The sequence below is a fragment of the Ammospiza caudacuta genome, chromosome Z, assembly GCF_027887145.1.
Source record: "Ammospiza caudacuta isolate bAmmCau1 chromosome Z, bAmmCau1.pri, whole genome shotgun sequence".
NCBI lineage: Eukaryota > Metazoa > Chordata > Aves > Passeriformes > Passerellidae > Ammospiza > Ammospiza caudacuta.
This window is the reverse complement of record NC_080632.1, coordinates 67,447,210-67,464,684: the sequence shown is the minus strand read 5'-3', so window position 1 is coordinate 67,464,684 and position 17,475 is coordinate 67,447,210. Positions and strand designations below refer to the sequence as shown.

Below are 17,475 nucleotides of genomic sequence, written 5' to 3'. Positions count from 1 at the left end.
TCGCTTGCTTTAACCAATATAGCTGTATGTAATGATACCGCATGCTAATATCAAGCTATGTAAAACAGTGCACACTGAGCTGTTTTATGCATTTGTGCACATGTTCAGCTGGTGCCTGTGAGTTCAGATTTGTTTGTAGTGATCTGTCTTCTCGAACCAAACTAATAACTTCGTTTCTATCTCTCAAGCTCTAGAGCTATTAATGTTCTTAGTGGCAGAAAAGCTGTGTGAGTCAAATATGTTGAAATTCTTAAATCAAGTTATGATATTTAGGGTCGTACCTAGGCTCTGTCTACATATCGAATAACATAACCCAGTATCAATATGGATGAGCTGATTAAAGCCAGTTGTATGAGCTTCAGCATCCTTAAATATGGCTCAAGACTTTTAGTTTGGGTTAAGTGTAGTTCAGTCCTTTGTCATTACCGTGGGTAATACTGGAAGCTGTTTGCCGCTGGTTCAAACCTTTCTGTATTACCTGTAGAAGCAAATTCCTTGGAAAGAAAATTGTGTTGCTAGAAAAACAAATTTCGTGTCTATCATGAGCAGAATTCTAAGTTAGTTTCTTCCAAGAGCAATGTAGTTTGCATGCACCAAATTCATCCTTCAAAAACCAATGAATGTGCATTAAGTGCTCAAGGGATTCACTTCAGAACTATATTACAGGTCCAATTCAAAATATCAAAGTTAATATAGTTTTTCTGGAATATTCATGTAAGCCATTTGTGAGCATATTAGCTATTTAGGTAAGCAAAACCACAGTAAGGTTAGTTTAAAAAAATATTTTGTCCATGTTGTTCATAATGGTATGGAATTAATCCTCTTGCTTGACATGTCTCTCCCTTTTTATTACATTACCATGGGAATAATAATACATATTTTATTATGTTGTATTCTAATAAACTGTGAAACACTGAAATGTAACATACATATAATATGTTGATAATATATTATTAACATGTAGAGAAGTCACAGTAGGTCTTTTATCAGGTATTACTGCATGTCTTCTGATCTAAAAAATAAAAAAAATTGAGGTGAAGAGAAGGAGTTGACTTTCTGAGCTTCTCATCCATCCATCACTGAGCCAAAATTTCTTTTCTATGCTGAGTAGCTTTAACTTCTGATAGAAACTCTAACGGGCACAGGGAAGATGGAGCGGTTTCTCACTGAAACACTTCCTGAACACATTTCAGGATCCTTCTTCAAATTCTGTTTCATTTTACGTAGGATCCAGTTCATTAATCTGGAATTTATTTTTGTGGAGGAGTAAATGGAGGGCAGTTGTGGTGGGTTAACTTTGCATGGCTGCCAGACACCCACACAGATGCTTTCTCACTCTCCATCCTCTACAGGATAGGGAAGTAAAATAAGACAGAAACACTTGGAGGTCAAGATAAAGGCAAGGAAATCATCTACCAATTACCAGCATAGCAAAACAGAATGAACTTAGGTAACATGAATTTAATTTATTGCGAATTAGAGTAGAGTTACATGGTGAGAAATAAAAGCCAAAAATTGAAATACTTTTTCCCTTTCCATTCTTCTGAGGCACTCCTTCATTCTGAAATGCTTCACTTCCTCCCCTGAGGGGTAAATGGGAAATGGAGGTTCTGAACTCTCCATAACAGCTCCTGTCCTTCAGCCTCACACTCCTTCACTGCTGCACTGTGTCTCTTCTCTGTGGACTGCAGGAGAGTCTCTGTTCAGGCACTTTGAGCATCTCCAGCATCCCCTCCCCTCGCTTTTTAATAGGATTATTTCTAAGATTTTTTTCTCCTTTCCCTCACTTCTGTTTCCTCATGACTGCTGTGAAGTGTTTTTTACTCTTTTGTAAATAAGCCTCTGAGAGGTATGACTGTCTTGGCTGAGGGGCTCGGTCAGTTTAAATGACTTCCAATTACTTTCAGACCTGTACAAATGTGTTGGTTTGGGGTTTTTTTTTTTTTTTTTTTCTAATTTAGAGACCTGGCTGCAAGGAACTGCTTGGTAGGTGAAAGCAACATCTTGAAAATAAGTGATTTTGGGATGTCCCGGCAAGAGGACGATGGCGTGTACTCATCATCAGGCCTAAAGCAGATTCCAATCAAGTGGACTGCTCCAGAAGCTCTGAACTATGGTAAGAGTATAACTGGATTTTCTGGAAAAAAGAATAAAAAATCCGAAGTGCAGTAAAGAGCACCAGAGCCGCAATATTCGAGTGTATGTACATACAATTCTTTTCCCTCATTCAAATTAACAATGTTTAAAATAATTTTAGTATTTCAGTCTGATTTATGTAAAAAATGCAGTTGTGCTGCTGGAAAATAATAGGGCAGCAACATCAAAATTGCTATTATGCAGCAATAGCAGAGTGCTTTGGCTCTGTTGCTGACTCATTCTTGTAGACAGCCTCATCAGTCATCTAAATTATGATCGTTAGCAAAATGAATGGCAAGTTCTGCATATTTATAGCCACTCACTGAAAACAGTAGAAAATGTTAATGTACTATAACACTGTGTTAGATTATTCATTGCATTGGTGAAAGATACAGTCATTGTTTTATTTTCAGGGGGTTTTAACCGCAGTTTTACTTTACCTGCATTTTTGTGTATCACTAGGTTTTTATATTGGGGATAAAAATTCATTATTTATCACTGAGGGAAGTGGTCCACACTACTTGGTTCCAGAATAGAAGCTGAAGCTGCTGCTCTTACCTTTTTTTGCTTATATGAAACTATAAAAATAAGTTCTTCTAGGTAAAGGGGACTGTGGAGAAGCAGCACATTTAATAAATGATGGCATGTTTTGAATGTACTTCTCTAAAGCAGTTCTTTAGTTGAGTACACAGAATAAAATATTTTTGAATTCTTCATCTGAAGTGTCTATAAATATTTCTACCATCTCTTAAATTTAGCCTTTTTTCAGAAATCATGCATTGGAAATCATAAGTTTGTGAATTATGATTGATAGCAGAATGCTTCCTCTCATTAGCACTTTTGCAGCAATTAATGACATAACACAGTAATGCAGATCTTCCCTTTAAAAGGCTGACAGTAAATTCAGTTTAGTAATTGATCCTGTATTACCAGTTACTCTAAGAGGTGTTAGTGTTGCCAACATTCACTGGTGAATGCTTTGGTCTTTTGGGTGTTTGATCCACTATAAAAGGTGGTTTGAGTTTTTATTTTTGTTATTTTGGAAATACATACGGTGTTTTTGATGTATTATGAAAACCTATCTTTATAACCATGTGTGGTCCAGTTGACTGCATTTAGCAGGAAACAGGCTCTTGTGACCACACCTTCACTTTGTACTGCTGAGTCTGTTTTTTCTGCACAGTACAGGAGAAGAGGGGATTGTTGATTAACATCAACTTACTTTGTGTTTCCTAAAGCACATACATATTCCAGCAGCTATAGGTCATTGTCTGTAATGCTTGGTAAATAAGCTCCCTCAAACATGTTGATGTGTTCAGCAGTCAGTATTCAACTTTCAAAATGTAATGGAAGATTTCTGTGTGTTTTTGAAGGATAGATTTTTCCATTCCCTTGAAAGATACTAGTAAAACTTACTGGATTATGTTTTATTGTTTTCCATTCTAATAATAAGGTTGTAATAATTGCATTGAATTGTGTAGGTATGATTGGTGGTTTTTAAGATATCAAAATGAAATAAAATTAAATCTGTGGTATTTCAAAACTAGTTGGTAACCACTGGCCAGGTCAGTCCTGAATATCAAGATTCAAAGGCTGGAGGAAAATGAGAAATAGGATCATTTGGCCATTACATGAATGCCAATGTGGTTAAGAAGCTACAAAAAAGTTCTTTTTTTTGTCTTTGCTGAAGTCACTGTATATGACAAATTTAAGAGTGGTCACTAAAGTATGTTAATTTTAAAAAAACCCAGAAGTTGTGAAGGCTAGGAACCAGGCTAGGGCAAATGTTGTGGTTCTGTCACAAATTGTGTCAGAAGTTAGAAGCAAAATTCAGATGCCACTGGAATTTTTGAGAAATGGAAGCTTTGGTTCTGTGGGTGCTGTTCAGAGCCATTCAACACCATTATTGGGAAGGCAAACCCCATCACTCCAAAGAGCTCCCCTTTCTTCCTTCGTCCCCCCACCTCATACACTGAGCCTGATGTCACATGGTCTGGAATCTTCCTTTGGTGTGTTTGGGATCACCTGTCCTGGCTGTGTTCCCTCCCAAGGACCCCCAGCTTCCTCACCAGCATGGCAGTGGGAAAAGCAGGGAAGGCCTTATAACAAAACCATCACTGAATTATCAACCCTGAGTTCAGCACAAATCTAAAACAGAGCCCTGTACCTGGCACTGTGAATAGAATTAATCCTACCCCACCAAAATTGGCACATATTTAGGATGATTATGGGGTATTTTTGCTTCCTGATCTTTGAAAACTAAAATACATTTAATATGCATGTTTTCTGCCTAAAATATTTTGAGTTATTTGTGATGTTAGTAGTAATGTGGGGAGGACTTGGGGTTTTTTCCTGAACAGATCTTCTTTTTTTCCCCTCAGATAATGTAATAGCATAAAATATAATTAACTGTACAGAACTTGTACTTTCTGTAAAAAAAGCCTAAAAACCAGCTAATCACCTATCTTGTATTTGCTGAATGCTTTCAGTGAAAAGTGTTAAATTACTGGATGCCCAACTGTGGGAAGTTGATACACAGACAAGAAAACTAATCTTACTCCAAAGAGCATAGTGAATATCCATAATTGCCAACCATGAGGCACACAAGCTAACATAGCACAGCTTGAAGTGATATTTAGTCTAAGAGTAAACTGAGATTTCTGACGTCAGAAATTGTCACTGTCATCAACTGTCACTGTAATTTACATGTATTTTCATTTTTTTCCTAGTCAGAAGTGGCTTAGTTTGGCTTGTTTGATGATTAGAGATAAACAAGCAATACATTCACAAGTGTTGCTTTTTAAGAATAAAGATATGTAAATACAAAGTAATAGTACACAACAAAGAAGAACAGTCATGAAAAATGTTGAAAGTGATGTTGAAAATGGATTTTTAAGGTAACATTTTCACTGATTCTGCTGCAAAAGGCTGGGAGTCTTAATTTTCTAATGAGAATCCATCAGGGACAATAGAAATATCTGCTCCAAAATGTCTCCCTGTAATAGAAAGCTACAATTCCACAAAGAGGCTTGGAATTCAAGTTATCTATCAATTATCTGTTTTGCTATCTCTGAAGCATAATTGGAGGCAATTGAACCAGCAGGCCTGATTTTTTTTTTTCCTTAAACTCATTGGGTGTGTCAGTTTTGCAGCATCCAGCCTTACTTTGATTTTCAGAGATCAGTTTCTCAAAGCATAAGAACCAGGCCTTCTTCACACTTAGAAGCAGTGTTGGTGGTAGCTCCTCTCAGAATAAACACCGCCATGCTAAAATGGAGAACTAGAAAAGGTAACTTTTTAAAGAATATTTGGAATTGAAAGCAGTTGTAAATGAGTAGGAAAACTCTGACTTTTTTTTGTCCTTTTATATTAAAAGAAAAATATTTTTGTACATTAAGAAGGAAAGAAATTCTTAACTTGCTTGACAAACTGGAGTTGTATACTGTGTAGAACTTACAGTTAGTTTATGTTACTCCAGAGTTTTTACTTTAATATAATTTGTTCATTCTTTGAAATACTGGAGACTGTGAAATCTGTAGAATGTTTTATTAGTAGCTACAGCTTTGTTTTGCCTGAAGATTGCCAGTGTAACATTTTGCCTTTACAGGAAATTTGGGCCATAATTATCTGAAATAGCAATTTCTCTGTATGTTAAAGTCAAGGTTTGCTTTCCTTTTTTTAGGGAGATACACATCTGAGAGTGATGTATGGAGCTTTGGAATCCTTCTGTGGGAGACCTTCAGTTTAGGAGTGTGCCCATACCCTGGAATGACCAACCAACAAGCACGAGAACAAGTTGAGAAAGGTAATTATTCCTTGAAAATGAAACAAATGCTGGATAAATGGTAAGGATTCAGCGTAAAATAGCCAAGAAATAACATACAAGTTTTGTAGCAACTTTAGCAAAAACAGTATGAGGTTTCCTAAACTGCTGACTAGCTCTCTGGGAGGAGTAGGGTGATGTATATAGGCCTTTTGGAAAAAAAGGAATACACTGACCAGTAACTTAAACGTTGGAAGACTTACAGCATGCTGACTTTCATTATTGCAGAACTAACAGGTGAGATGGAAAGGAGGAATTTACTGCTGTGCAAAGCAGAAGCTTGAACAGAATGAATTATTTAAGATTATGCTAATGCAGATATAAATATTCTAAACTGCCAGAAAAAATCTCTGTCATTCCGTCTTCTTTATTAAATAATTTCACAGAAAGATTTAACAATTATGGTGGAGAATGGTAAGCTAGTTGAGCATTGCAAGCTGCATTTCTCTTTTACTAAATAATCAAAAGGTTAAAATAGCAAATAACTGTGAGTAGGAGTTCAGGAGTTTGATTTATTTTCATTGTCTTTAGTGGCATTTCAGAAGTGTTCCTTCCTTACATAATACTACTGTAAAATTTATAAATATGTTCTAAGCTAGTAAAACTTCCAAATTATTTAAAACAAAAACAAATGGCAAACAAACAAACTCTGGTTTGCTGATTTACACACATTGTCAGTGTTTGTTATGGTTTTATAAGCACTGTAGGTGATAATGAAGTTTCTCCTTAAAGGCCAAATCAAATCCTGGAGCCTGAGCCATATTTGTCTGATAATTTGTGGAATCACAGACTCAAAGGATGGCTGAGGTGTGCAGGGAGCTCTGAATGTTGTCTGGTCCAACCACCCAGCTCAGCAGGATCACATCCAGATGACTTTTGCATATCTCTGTGAATGTGATTGTCTTTGGACAATCTGTACTCAGTCACCCTCACAGGGAAAAAAGTGTTTCTTCATGCTCAGGAGGAATTTCCCATGTTTCAGTGTGTGCTCATCACCTCCATGTCCTGTCACTGGGCATGGAAAGAGCCTGGACCCACCTTCTTTGCACCCTCCCTGCAGGTGTTTATATACATTGCTGAGATCCCCTGAGCTTTCTCCTCTCCAGGATGAGCTGCTCCAGCTCACTCAGCATTTCCTCATAGGAGAGAGAGATGTTTCAGTGCCTCCATCACCTTGGTGATCCTTCATGAGATTCTCTCCATTGTGCCTGTGTCTGCCTTGTACTGGGGAGCCCAGTACTGGACCCAGAACTCCAGATGTGGCCTCAGCCAATACTGAACAGGTTGGGCAGATGATTTCTCTCAACCTGCTTCAGCGCTCCTTCTAGTGCAGCCCAGTGTGCCATTAGCGTTCTTTGCTGGAAGAGCTCATGCTGGTGTCCAGCAGGAGCCCCAGGGCCTTTCCTGACAAACCGCTTCCCACGGGGCATTCCCTGCCCTGCTGGTGCCTGGGGCTGCAGCACTTGGCTCCTGTCAGCCCCTTTCTCCAGGGGCTCCTGGCCCTAGCCTCCTGCCTTTCTCCAGCCTGTCCCTGTGGACAGCATCACCACCCTGTAGTGTATCAGACCCCCTCACGGCTCGGTGCCACCAGCAAGGGGGACACTGCTGTGTCACCATCGCTGAGGGGGCGCCTGCCCCTCACCCTCAGCCTTAGTGAAGGTGCGACACAGAACTGGATCCTGGAGCTCAACTCAGACTTCGAACCACTCATCACCTCCCTTCAGGGCTCACTGTTCAGCCTGTTTTCAATCCACCTCCCTGACCTGTCTCTAGCCCATAAATTCAAAGGTGTCTTTGTGGAATTTTACAGTGAAATCCCCTCATGTATCAGGCCACTCATCTCATTGAAGAAGTTTCTCACACTGGTCAAGCATGATGTGATCTTAGTGAATCCATGCTGACTTTCTGCATGCTTACTCCTCATGACTTCCCTGTACTGCCTGGAAATTGCTTCCAGCATTAGGGGTCCATCACCTTCTGGGATCAATGTGATGCTGACCAGCCTGCAGTTCCTTGGGTGCTCTGACTTGAAGATAGGAGTGGCATTTGCTTTACTTCTGTCTTCAGGTACTCCTCCCTGTAGTTGAAGCGATGTATGAAAGATGATTTGGAATGATGTGGCAGTCACATCAGGCCGTTCTCTCAGCACTCAGGGGTGCATCAGAGCCCCTGGACTTTACTAAATCTGGTGTGCTTAAGTATTCTCTGATCAGGTCGTCTTCCATCAAAGGCACGTCTGCCTTGTTCTAGCCTTTGTCACTGATCCCTGGAGTTTGGGATTCCTGGAGGCTGGTCTTGCTAGTAGGGGCTGAGATGAAGAAAGTGTTCAGTACCTTAGCTTGTCCCTGTCCTGTGTTGCCGAGTTGATCAGTGCCTCATTCAGCAGTGGGCACACATTTTTTCAAGCCTTTTATCCCCTGCATAGTGAGAGGAGCTCTGCTTGTTGTTTTTGACATGCCTGGCCAGATTCAAGCCCTTCTGGGCTTTGTCTTTCTTAGCTTCGTCCCTGGAGGCTCAGGCAGTGTTTTGGTATTCCTGCCATTACCTGATTTTGTGTTTGATTTTGTCCAGGAGCTCCTTGTCCATACATACAATCCTCCTGGCATTTTTCCCAACTTCCTACTCATTGAGAAATTGTCTTCACTGCTGTGAGTACACCTCTGTGGTCCAGGCTATTGATGATATGCCTGAATAGCCACTTACCTGCGACTTTTGAATGATTAGCTGCTAATTTACTTAACTGATTGTCCATTCTCTTGCTCATTGTCAAGTCAGAGAACTCCTTGGCTGATGGCAGCAGAGAAGTGTGGAAGGAACTGCCTGTTTAAGCAAACCAGAAGAGAAAGAGATTTGAGATAAGATGGAAAGATCCAAAAGTCAAGAAAACAGAGGGAGGAAAAATTAACTACTAAAGTGCAGGTGGGGAAGAACTTCCTTAAGGAGACAAAAAAGGGAAGAAATGTGAGAATAAAAGTGGATACATCTTCAAAAAGAGAAAATACATTTACTCACATCTTCATTTTTATTATCAGTTTCCTCACTGCAGTGAAGTAAGGAAATACAACTGAAAACCAGAGGGTAGCTGCTTCCTAAGATACAAGAAAGAAATCTGTGTGAGTTGCTGCTATTAGGGAGGGCAGCATCACAACTTGAATGTCACTGGTACTGAATTTTAATTAGTTTCATAATTATCTGTCATGTATAGGATACGTATTTAAGATATTGCCTTGAAGGTCTGTATAATATATTTGAACTTTGCTCTTATCTTTTAAGATTTGTTGATAAGCATCTGTTTTCAGTACTAAAAGTTTTCTCCACTTTTTCTGTGTAACAGGCTACCGAATGTCTGCACCACAAAAATGTCCAGAAGAAATATATAAAATAATGCAGAGATGCTGGGACTACAAGCCAGAAAACCGGCCAAAATTCAGTGAGATTCAGAAAGAGCTGTCTTCAATCAAAAAGAAAGTGACATAGTGATGAAGAAGTGCCAAACTCAATGTCTGGGACTTTATTTTCCAGTGAAGTAATTGTTTCCCTCAAACACTATGCATTTATATAGCATTATTTGCAATATTCTTCTAGGATTACTTTGAAATTAACTAGTGTACCATCTTGAATGGTGCCTACACCTGCATTAAAGATATATACTGCGAAATGCTATATATCCAGTCACAGTAGTACTGTAATTTAGGTTACATGTCCATAGGAAAGCACATACTATAAGGGACTGTGGCTTTTTTCTGTTTTACAGCAAATAACTGCTAGTGACATTTTCAGAAGTATTGTACTTTAAGCTGTGCTCCCACTCTGCTATCCCTGTCCTGTATGTCAGCATATTAATGTGGGGATTGTCATACATGTTGGCCTTAAAACTCAAGACAGTTTTGACAAGTATTTCAACTAGAAGCTTTTTTTTAAAATTCTTTCTACATCTAATATATTTAGGTGATACTTGGTTTGAAGCATGAAGCTCGGTTAGATTCTGGATGCAAATATGCTTACCAAATGGAAAAATCCAGAATTTTTGGTAGTTGAATTACTTGTGCATCTGTTACCATACAGTACAAATACTTCTGACTTTTTATGTGATCTATTTAAATAATGCCTTTTTTCTCCTTCAGTGCCATCAGAATTGAGTAGCATGTTTCTTTTATGGTGACCTATGTTTATTTTAGGAAAAAAAAGACCAATATAAAGTATATTTCTTAGCACATGTTAAGAAATACTGCAAACTATCTGCCTTCCAAATAATATGTGAAAGTACTAGGCCAAGAAAAAGAGGTTTATTAATGATAGCAGCAGATGACAAATATAATTGATCTTAGAGGCACTAAAAAAATATGCTGCTAAATTTGCTTTTGACCCTGATTTTTTCCCTAAAATTGGTAGAAATTCTCAGAATGCAGCTGAAGCATGCAAAAGTTTATTCTGAACAAAAGAACATTTCACGCATAGTGTCCAAAGGAAAATACTACTTCTGTATGGCATGAGGAAGTTGTGCAAACAACCAAAAGGAAAGAAGTATGTTTAAAGCCTCTGACAGGGAACAGCAGAGTAGAAATACTAACCTTCTATTTTTCTTACATTATTGCAATCAAATATCAAAAGACTGGGGATAAACAAGGTTTTAATGCACCAAGAATATAAACCTTGTGTTTGTATATATATACATATAAAATATATATTAAAAAAAAGCCAGAAAGAATAAAACCTTACTAGATAGTGGAGGGAGGAAGTGCACCATTTGTTACTTTGACTCTGGGTCCTCTTTGCAGCTGGAATTGTTTTCTAGGACTCCGAATAAAAATAGGAACAAGTTACTGTATCCCTGTCTGAATTCCAGCATTAAGGTGCTTAAAATACTTATAGGAATTTACTGAAATATTCAGATCAAGGGATACTAGTTGCTGCTAATGCAAGTAAGAAACAGGGATAGTAAGTAACACAGCATCTGGAATGTTAATTAGCCTTATATTTTAGTGTTACAGTGGGAATGAGATGTAGTGAAGTCAGTGGCTACATTACATTTTTATTTCTGTTAGGGTGGCTTTTCTATTGTCCACATCATCTTTTGCTCTCTAGAGTATATTTACAGTAGTGCTGAGTGGTGGTTTAGGGCTATATGTGACCAAAATATGTGTAGGCTAGAAGAATTTGTCTGTTACATAGGAATTAGTGTCCAGCTACAACAGTGAATGGTTGTGTGGGATCACATCACCTGCCTTTGAGGTGGTACTGTCAGTATCCAGCTGTAAGGAATGGTAAGTGCTTCTTGCATTTTGTTAAGTGATTTTTTTTCTTGGAGATAAGGAAGCATTTATATACACATACCCATTTAAGTGTAGTGCTTGGAAAACTTGGTGGCATAAATTAAAACTTCATTGTAAGTGTACTGGATATATTTACTTAGTTCTGTACTTCAAGTAGCCCAGAGATATTTTTCAAGAGCTATAGGAAACGTTCTTGTTAGCTTGTATGCTTCTAAGTAGTACACAGAGTCTGTGCCTTAATTTGCTAGTATGCTAATGCAAGTGCAAGTGTACTAAGATCTAAGAGATGTTTCACAATCACTTGGGAAAATCCATCCAACAGCGTTTCCTCACATATGCATCCCTGAAGTCTGCAAGTAAGGATGACAGTGTCAGCATTCATAGCTTTTCTGGAGAGTTAATATTCTTTTATTAGAGAGATGGACTGTTTCTTTGCCATATGCCCTCTTGACAGCAAGAAATACTGCTTCATTCAGATAAAATAAAATACTGTTTTATTTGTCATAAATTAACCAGTCACCATCCTGACTCTCACAGAAGGATAAAAACAGTACTAACATTTTATTCTGGAATTGTTAACCTCCATACATATATATCACACTTCTGTTTAAATTTGAAGTCTTTTTAAAACAGGGAATTTCTACAGCATTGGAAAAATTTGTTACGGTTACTGAAGTAGGCACCAGTTCAGTTCAAAACTAGTAATACTTTGGGAGAATACCAGAATGGCTTTTTAAGTATAGAATAAATTTCAACACAGGTACATGTCTTTTCAATTATTTAAACTTCTTGTAGCATTCATTTAACAGTTTGTGGCAGAATTTATTTGTCATGTCTGACTTGTAAGTGTTGAAACTATTCAATTTAGGAAGTGGACTCCATACCTATAGCTATTGTAGGCTTCTCACAGGAGCATTCACAACCAAGCCTGCCATGCCATGAAATTTAAAAGAAAGACATGGCACTAAAGAAGCAAAGCTGCAATATCTTCTCAACATGGCCTCTTGATGACTTAATCTTGCCAGGTTAATCTTACCAGGTTAGCCAGGTCATTTGGCTCATGTGCTGTGTTTAGGGAACTTAAAAAGAGAACTTACAAAGAAGTTAAGCTTCAGCCTCTTTGGCAAGCATGGATTTCAGGTTAGGTTGTTACACTGGCATTGTCACAACCAGAGGGACCCTGAGAGAATCCTGAATTATTTTATATTGTTAAACATAGGAAACTCTAAATACTGTTATCCTCAGCTTGTGATGTGAGAGGGATTTCAACAGGTTTTCTCTTATTTTAATGTTTTTCCTAGCAATTGCATTCATTGTTGTAAGAAAATTGCTTTGACAGCAAGAAGTGCATCCTTAGTTTGTTTTTAGTAGAAAATTAGTGCATATTTTCTTCCAAGTCCAGTCCTCAGTGAAGTCATAAGTTTTTCTCAGCTTCTTTATTTTATGAAAAGTAAAATACGGAAAGTATCTTGTCTGGAAACAAACCTCGGTTCAGCAAAGGGTGATGATGTAGTGTTAGCATCCCACAAAGGCATTAACTTTGAAATTAGTTCTTTGAAATTAGTGCATTTTCATTAGTTCTGTAAAAAAACAATGAACTAGCTTTTTGTTTATCAGCTACAGTTATACTGCATTTCTTCTTAACAAAAATATGCCCTTTTGCAGAATTGCTTAAAACTTTTTTGGAAATCGTTATTGGGAAGTGCATCACCAGAAGGCCATCAGTGAGAACTGCAGCTGGTAAAGCCCATTCTCACTGGCAGGAAAGAGAAAACTGGTTAAGGAAATACTAGGTTATTCATACTCAAGTATTTTTTCATTAATGTCTTTGACCTCCTGTTATGCTTACTTAAATACAAGCACATGATTAAACTTGACTATGAAGTTACCTATTTGTTATCTCTTTATAACTGTTTTGTTACCCCTTTTGCTCTCATTGTAAAGGTTATAAAGACAACAAAAAAGAAGAAAAATCCCCCACATTTTTCTGAGGTTACAGTGTAACCAAGTCTCAGAAGTATTTACAAATGTCTCCCCTCCAGTTTTCTCAGATGTGCTGCTGCACAAATATTAACAACAGTGATGAAATACTAGCCCTGTTTCCAGTATTCTTGCTGTCATATCCTCTAAATGTCAGTGCTACTCACAGACTTAAGGGAGTGCAATATTTGAAGACCTAAGCTAGTGTGTAGATAGTGTCATCAAACATGGTATTCAGCAGTTCTGAGAATAATTGATTGTCACAAATAATAACTCATTATAAAGATTAAATAAAGAGAAAGAAGCTGAGAGAGTCCACTTTCTGTAACAGCTGTCCTCTTTTTAGGCACTAGAAATATTTGTTTGTGCCAGTGCTCTTGGATTTGTAACATTTTTATGGCTAAGCATAAAATAGTTTGCTATTAAAGGAAGAGTTTGCCAATTAATGTTTTCTTCTTGTAAAGCACAAAAGGACTTCAGATATTGTTGGAAGCTTTCTTCCTAGGCTAGTCAGGCTACCAATGAAGCAATGCATTTTTTTCCTCTTAGAGTGGTTTTCATGCAGTCCTTCACTTCTAGTAATTAGTAATACAAGACCTCAATTAGTAATCAAAAGGTGCGTGGCAAGCACAGGGCAAGTCCAGTATTCCTGAAGTTCCAAACAACCATGAGTTTTTAAGAGATCTGATCAATTTGAAATATCAGCTCTATTGAAAATATTTGCTTTCACTCCCCTTTTGCAGATTTACTGAAAAAAATAAAAAAAGCAGTCCTTAATAACCAGCAACAACTTACTAGGAAAGTGAATCAACCTCAGGAGCCTATCAAGGTTTTCTAAGAGTAACTATTCCCTGGGGTAGCTTCCCATTATAAACACATAAAGCTTAAAGGTGGAAAGCTTCAAATTGAAATGGAAGAATCCATTCACACGTCATATTGTGAAAAGTCAAGTATTACTACCATTTATTTCCTCAAAGTGGTACTGAACTGTTATATCCAGCTCCTATATGCGTTGCAGAGTTGCCTTTTAGTATGTTATTAATACCAACTTTACTTTGCTGAGACCTGAAATTTTAAACAACGGAAGATTCTCTCATTGAAAATTCCAGCAAGATCTGCCTGTAGCTCCAACATTTTTGCGTATTTTCACATCCAGTTATCAGTCATTGTGTTCATTATAATAAGTACCATATAGTACAGGGCTGGAAGCCCCTGACTTTAAACTTTCAGAGTTTTGACCCTAGAATCCACCTTGATTTCACTTCTCTGTCAAATAAGCAAAAGAAATATCTGTTTTTCAGCCTTAGTACTACTCTATGAAACAGAAAGTTTCAGAGGTGTATTTACTGTTCTCTCCCAGGGAATGCTACCTCCACCAACAACCCTAAGCTACCATTATGTCCCCTTCTCTTTGATATAAAATTTCAGCTGAAATATATGTCCAAGTATAGAACTTGGGTGTTAACTCAGATTTGTTTTATTTTCAGGCAGTTGTATATTATTGGCTATTTCAGAGTGCCATTTTCTCAGACATCATCTAGGCAGGACTTAAATTAGAAGTTTCAGATGGTTTATTTGGGGGTGGGGGTGTGAGCTAAACAACTAATTAGTTCAGTAGCTAAATTGTTGTTTTGTAGGTGTTTGAGATTGTAGCTATGGAAGGGTGGTGCATTTGAAGATCTCAGATCCATATGCCTTCTTCAAACAAAAAAATTCTAGACATATTTAGAAAAAATTGATAAATAAAACCCTTAAATCTAGTTGACTGAGGTCATGAATTGAAAACATAGAAGAGCCATGAACTAGATTCTTTCTTCCTCTGTCTCCCAGAGTGGAACACCTTGTAAATACAACTTAATTGATTTATTGTTTACTGATAAATACAGCCTCTGAATCAGTCTGGTAACCTAGGATTCCCACTGAGCAGAGAACACTTGGGAAAATCCTGAATTGCTACTATTTGGATCTGTCATCTAGTTTTAGAAACACAAATGTTTATAGATAACTACTTAAGTTTTGTGAATACAGTAAGTAAGCCAGCCCTTGAAACTCTTCATCAATGTAAGGCAATTAGACTTTTTAAAACAAAAATCAGAACAGTGATTCCCTTTGCATTACAGATATTGAAAGTATGTGACAACACTTTCCATTACTAAAAAAAAAGATGCGCTGTACTCTTTTCAGTCAGCTCAGTCTTTCTCAACATATGAAGAATTCCTTTGCTGTTACATGCAAGTAATAATGTAAAATTCTTGGATAACTGATACATAACCAATTGACTCTGAGCTGTTGCCTCAATTCTCAAAGAATCTTTCTGCTCTCTAATGAGGGTTGCAGCAATCTTACACTTCCAGCTGAGCTCTGCTGTAATAATCTTTACTGTTGCATCTCTCAAATATTTCCTAATTCTGAAGGCTCCATGTATCACAGATGGCACCCTTTCACTTATCAAATGAAATTATTCTGGCGACAGAAAAGTCCAAATACACTCCTGCTGTTGTTTAATTAAAAAGTAATATGGTGATGTTAAACTTTAAAACCTGGGGCAGTGGGTTTGTATGAAAATGGAAGTAACCATGAATCAAGGTAAAACATATTGTTCAAATCACATTTTTAATGAAATTGCAGACCCTAGCTATATCACAAATTGTCCACATCATAAGATACATCAGAGGAACAACATTTATTACTGTCTGGTTTACAATACTGAACATCCTGCTCCACATAGGGAGAATTAAAGAGCTAAATATGCACCTTGACATTTTGCTGTCAGGCTAGATTGGAACAGTGTCTTCCAAATCAACAGCAATTACTTAATTCCACCTCAGCCTTATTGTGAACTTCCTTCTTCTTAAACAGACGTTTCAGACAGTGTTAATTTTGATCATTTTGCTTTCAGGAATTTGAATTCGTTATGTCATACAACATTTATTTACAGAAATAATTGTACAGCCCCACCACTATTAAGTGCTGAACCCTCCAATTCCAGGAGATAAGCATTATTGTTGTGTACAGGGAACTGCTCTTGCACTGGGTCTCAGTTGAAATGTCTGTTTACATGTCTGTTTCCAGTGTTAATTGTACCATTACCTGTAAATCACAAGTTAATATGTTTTTTTTTAGCAAGCTTCCCACTTAGTTTTCACTAAAATGCTGAAAACGTGTAATAGGAAAAAACTCCATGATACAGGTTCATCACACAGGACACACAAGGCAGGCAGACTCCTGCAGAGAAACATTGAGGAGTGAAAGCCAGCATTAAACACCTGCCTTGTACCTTCTGTTAAAGGACTTGCAGGGATGAAACTTGGGCTGGGGTTGTAGGACTGCTGATTTTAAAATTGCATGTGTTGCTTTTCCTTTGTGTAACTGTTGGCAGCTGGAGACAGAACAGGGGTGTTAGGGAAGGAGGGAAATTCACATCACTGGCTTGCCATCACAAGCCAGACTTTTGTCACCAGTAGCCTTGAGTGGACACAGATGCCATTTGCAGATGTCTTTAGGTATCCAGTTCTCAATTTTGTGCCAAAATACGCACCAGCAATATCAGGTGAAGCACCTTTTATGCTCTTTGTTGTTTAAAAATAATATATTTGTGAAATGGATCGATAATACATAACACTGGAAATGGGTCCTTCTTCCCTAAAGTACATGTAAAATAAAACTTAAAAAAAAAGAAACAACATTTGTGAATTTATCTGGCTTTTAATCAAGTCTGAAAATTATAACTATGTTTTACAGTTGCCAGTTGTTGCTCCTTTATAATTTTAAATAGATCTGCATTTTAACTTTATTTATTTGCCAATTTTTTATATACTTTTAAGTTACACTTTAGAACTCAAGCTAACTTTTTATTTTCCTAGGCTGTTATGTAAGAGATTTTCAGTCTTCTTGTAAACTGCAGACCTTTTTTGAATAGTCCTTTGTCTTCTCCTTTGGACCACTTACCACTAATGAGTCTGCAGTCCCCATTTCACTGTACTCTTCCAATAAATGTAAAATATTTGTATCAAGCAGTCTCATTTTATTTGATATTTACAAGTTGTGTTTCTTCATTTGCCTCTGTAATCAAGTGGAAGACCAGTTCTAGTAACATTGCTTTTGGGAATAGACACAATTCAAAATACTCTGTTTCACACAGCAGGGGAAGACCCAATTTGATTTGATTTTTTTTTGAAATTTCTGGAGATAATCTTTCTGTATGATCCTCACTCGCAGTTTTGCATTACTTTTGTTTACCTTTTGCATATCAGAAGAAATTGA

At 37.4% G+C, this 17,475-nt stretch overlaps 1 protein-coding gene across 1 annotated transcript in view; it reads left to right on the top strand.

Annotated features, from left to right (window-relative positions):
* The window catches only part of FER (FER tyrosine kinase), a 145,100-nt gene extending 127,875 nt beyond the window's left edge, over positions 1-17,225 (top strand). Inside the window, exons 17-19 of the mRNA XM_058823321.1 lie at positions 1,962-2,116; positions 5,819-5,941; positions 9,294-17,225. Of these exons, the coding sequence (XP_058679304.1) occupies positions 1,962-2,116; positions 5,819-5,941; positions 9,294-9,436 (421 nt within the window). The 3' untranslated portion in view covers positions 9,437-17,225. The remainder of the gene's footprint in view (positions 1-1,961; positions 2,117-5,818; positions 5,942-9,293) is intronic.
* Positions 17,226-17,475: the final 250 nt, after the last annotated feature.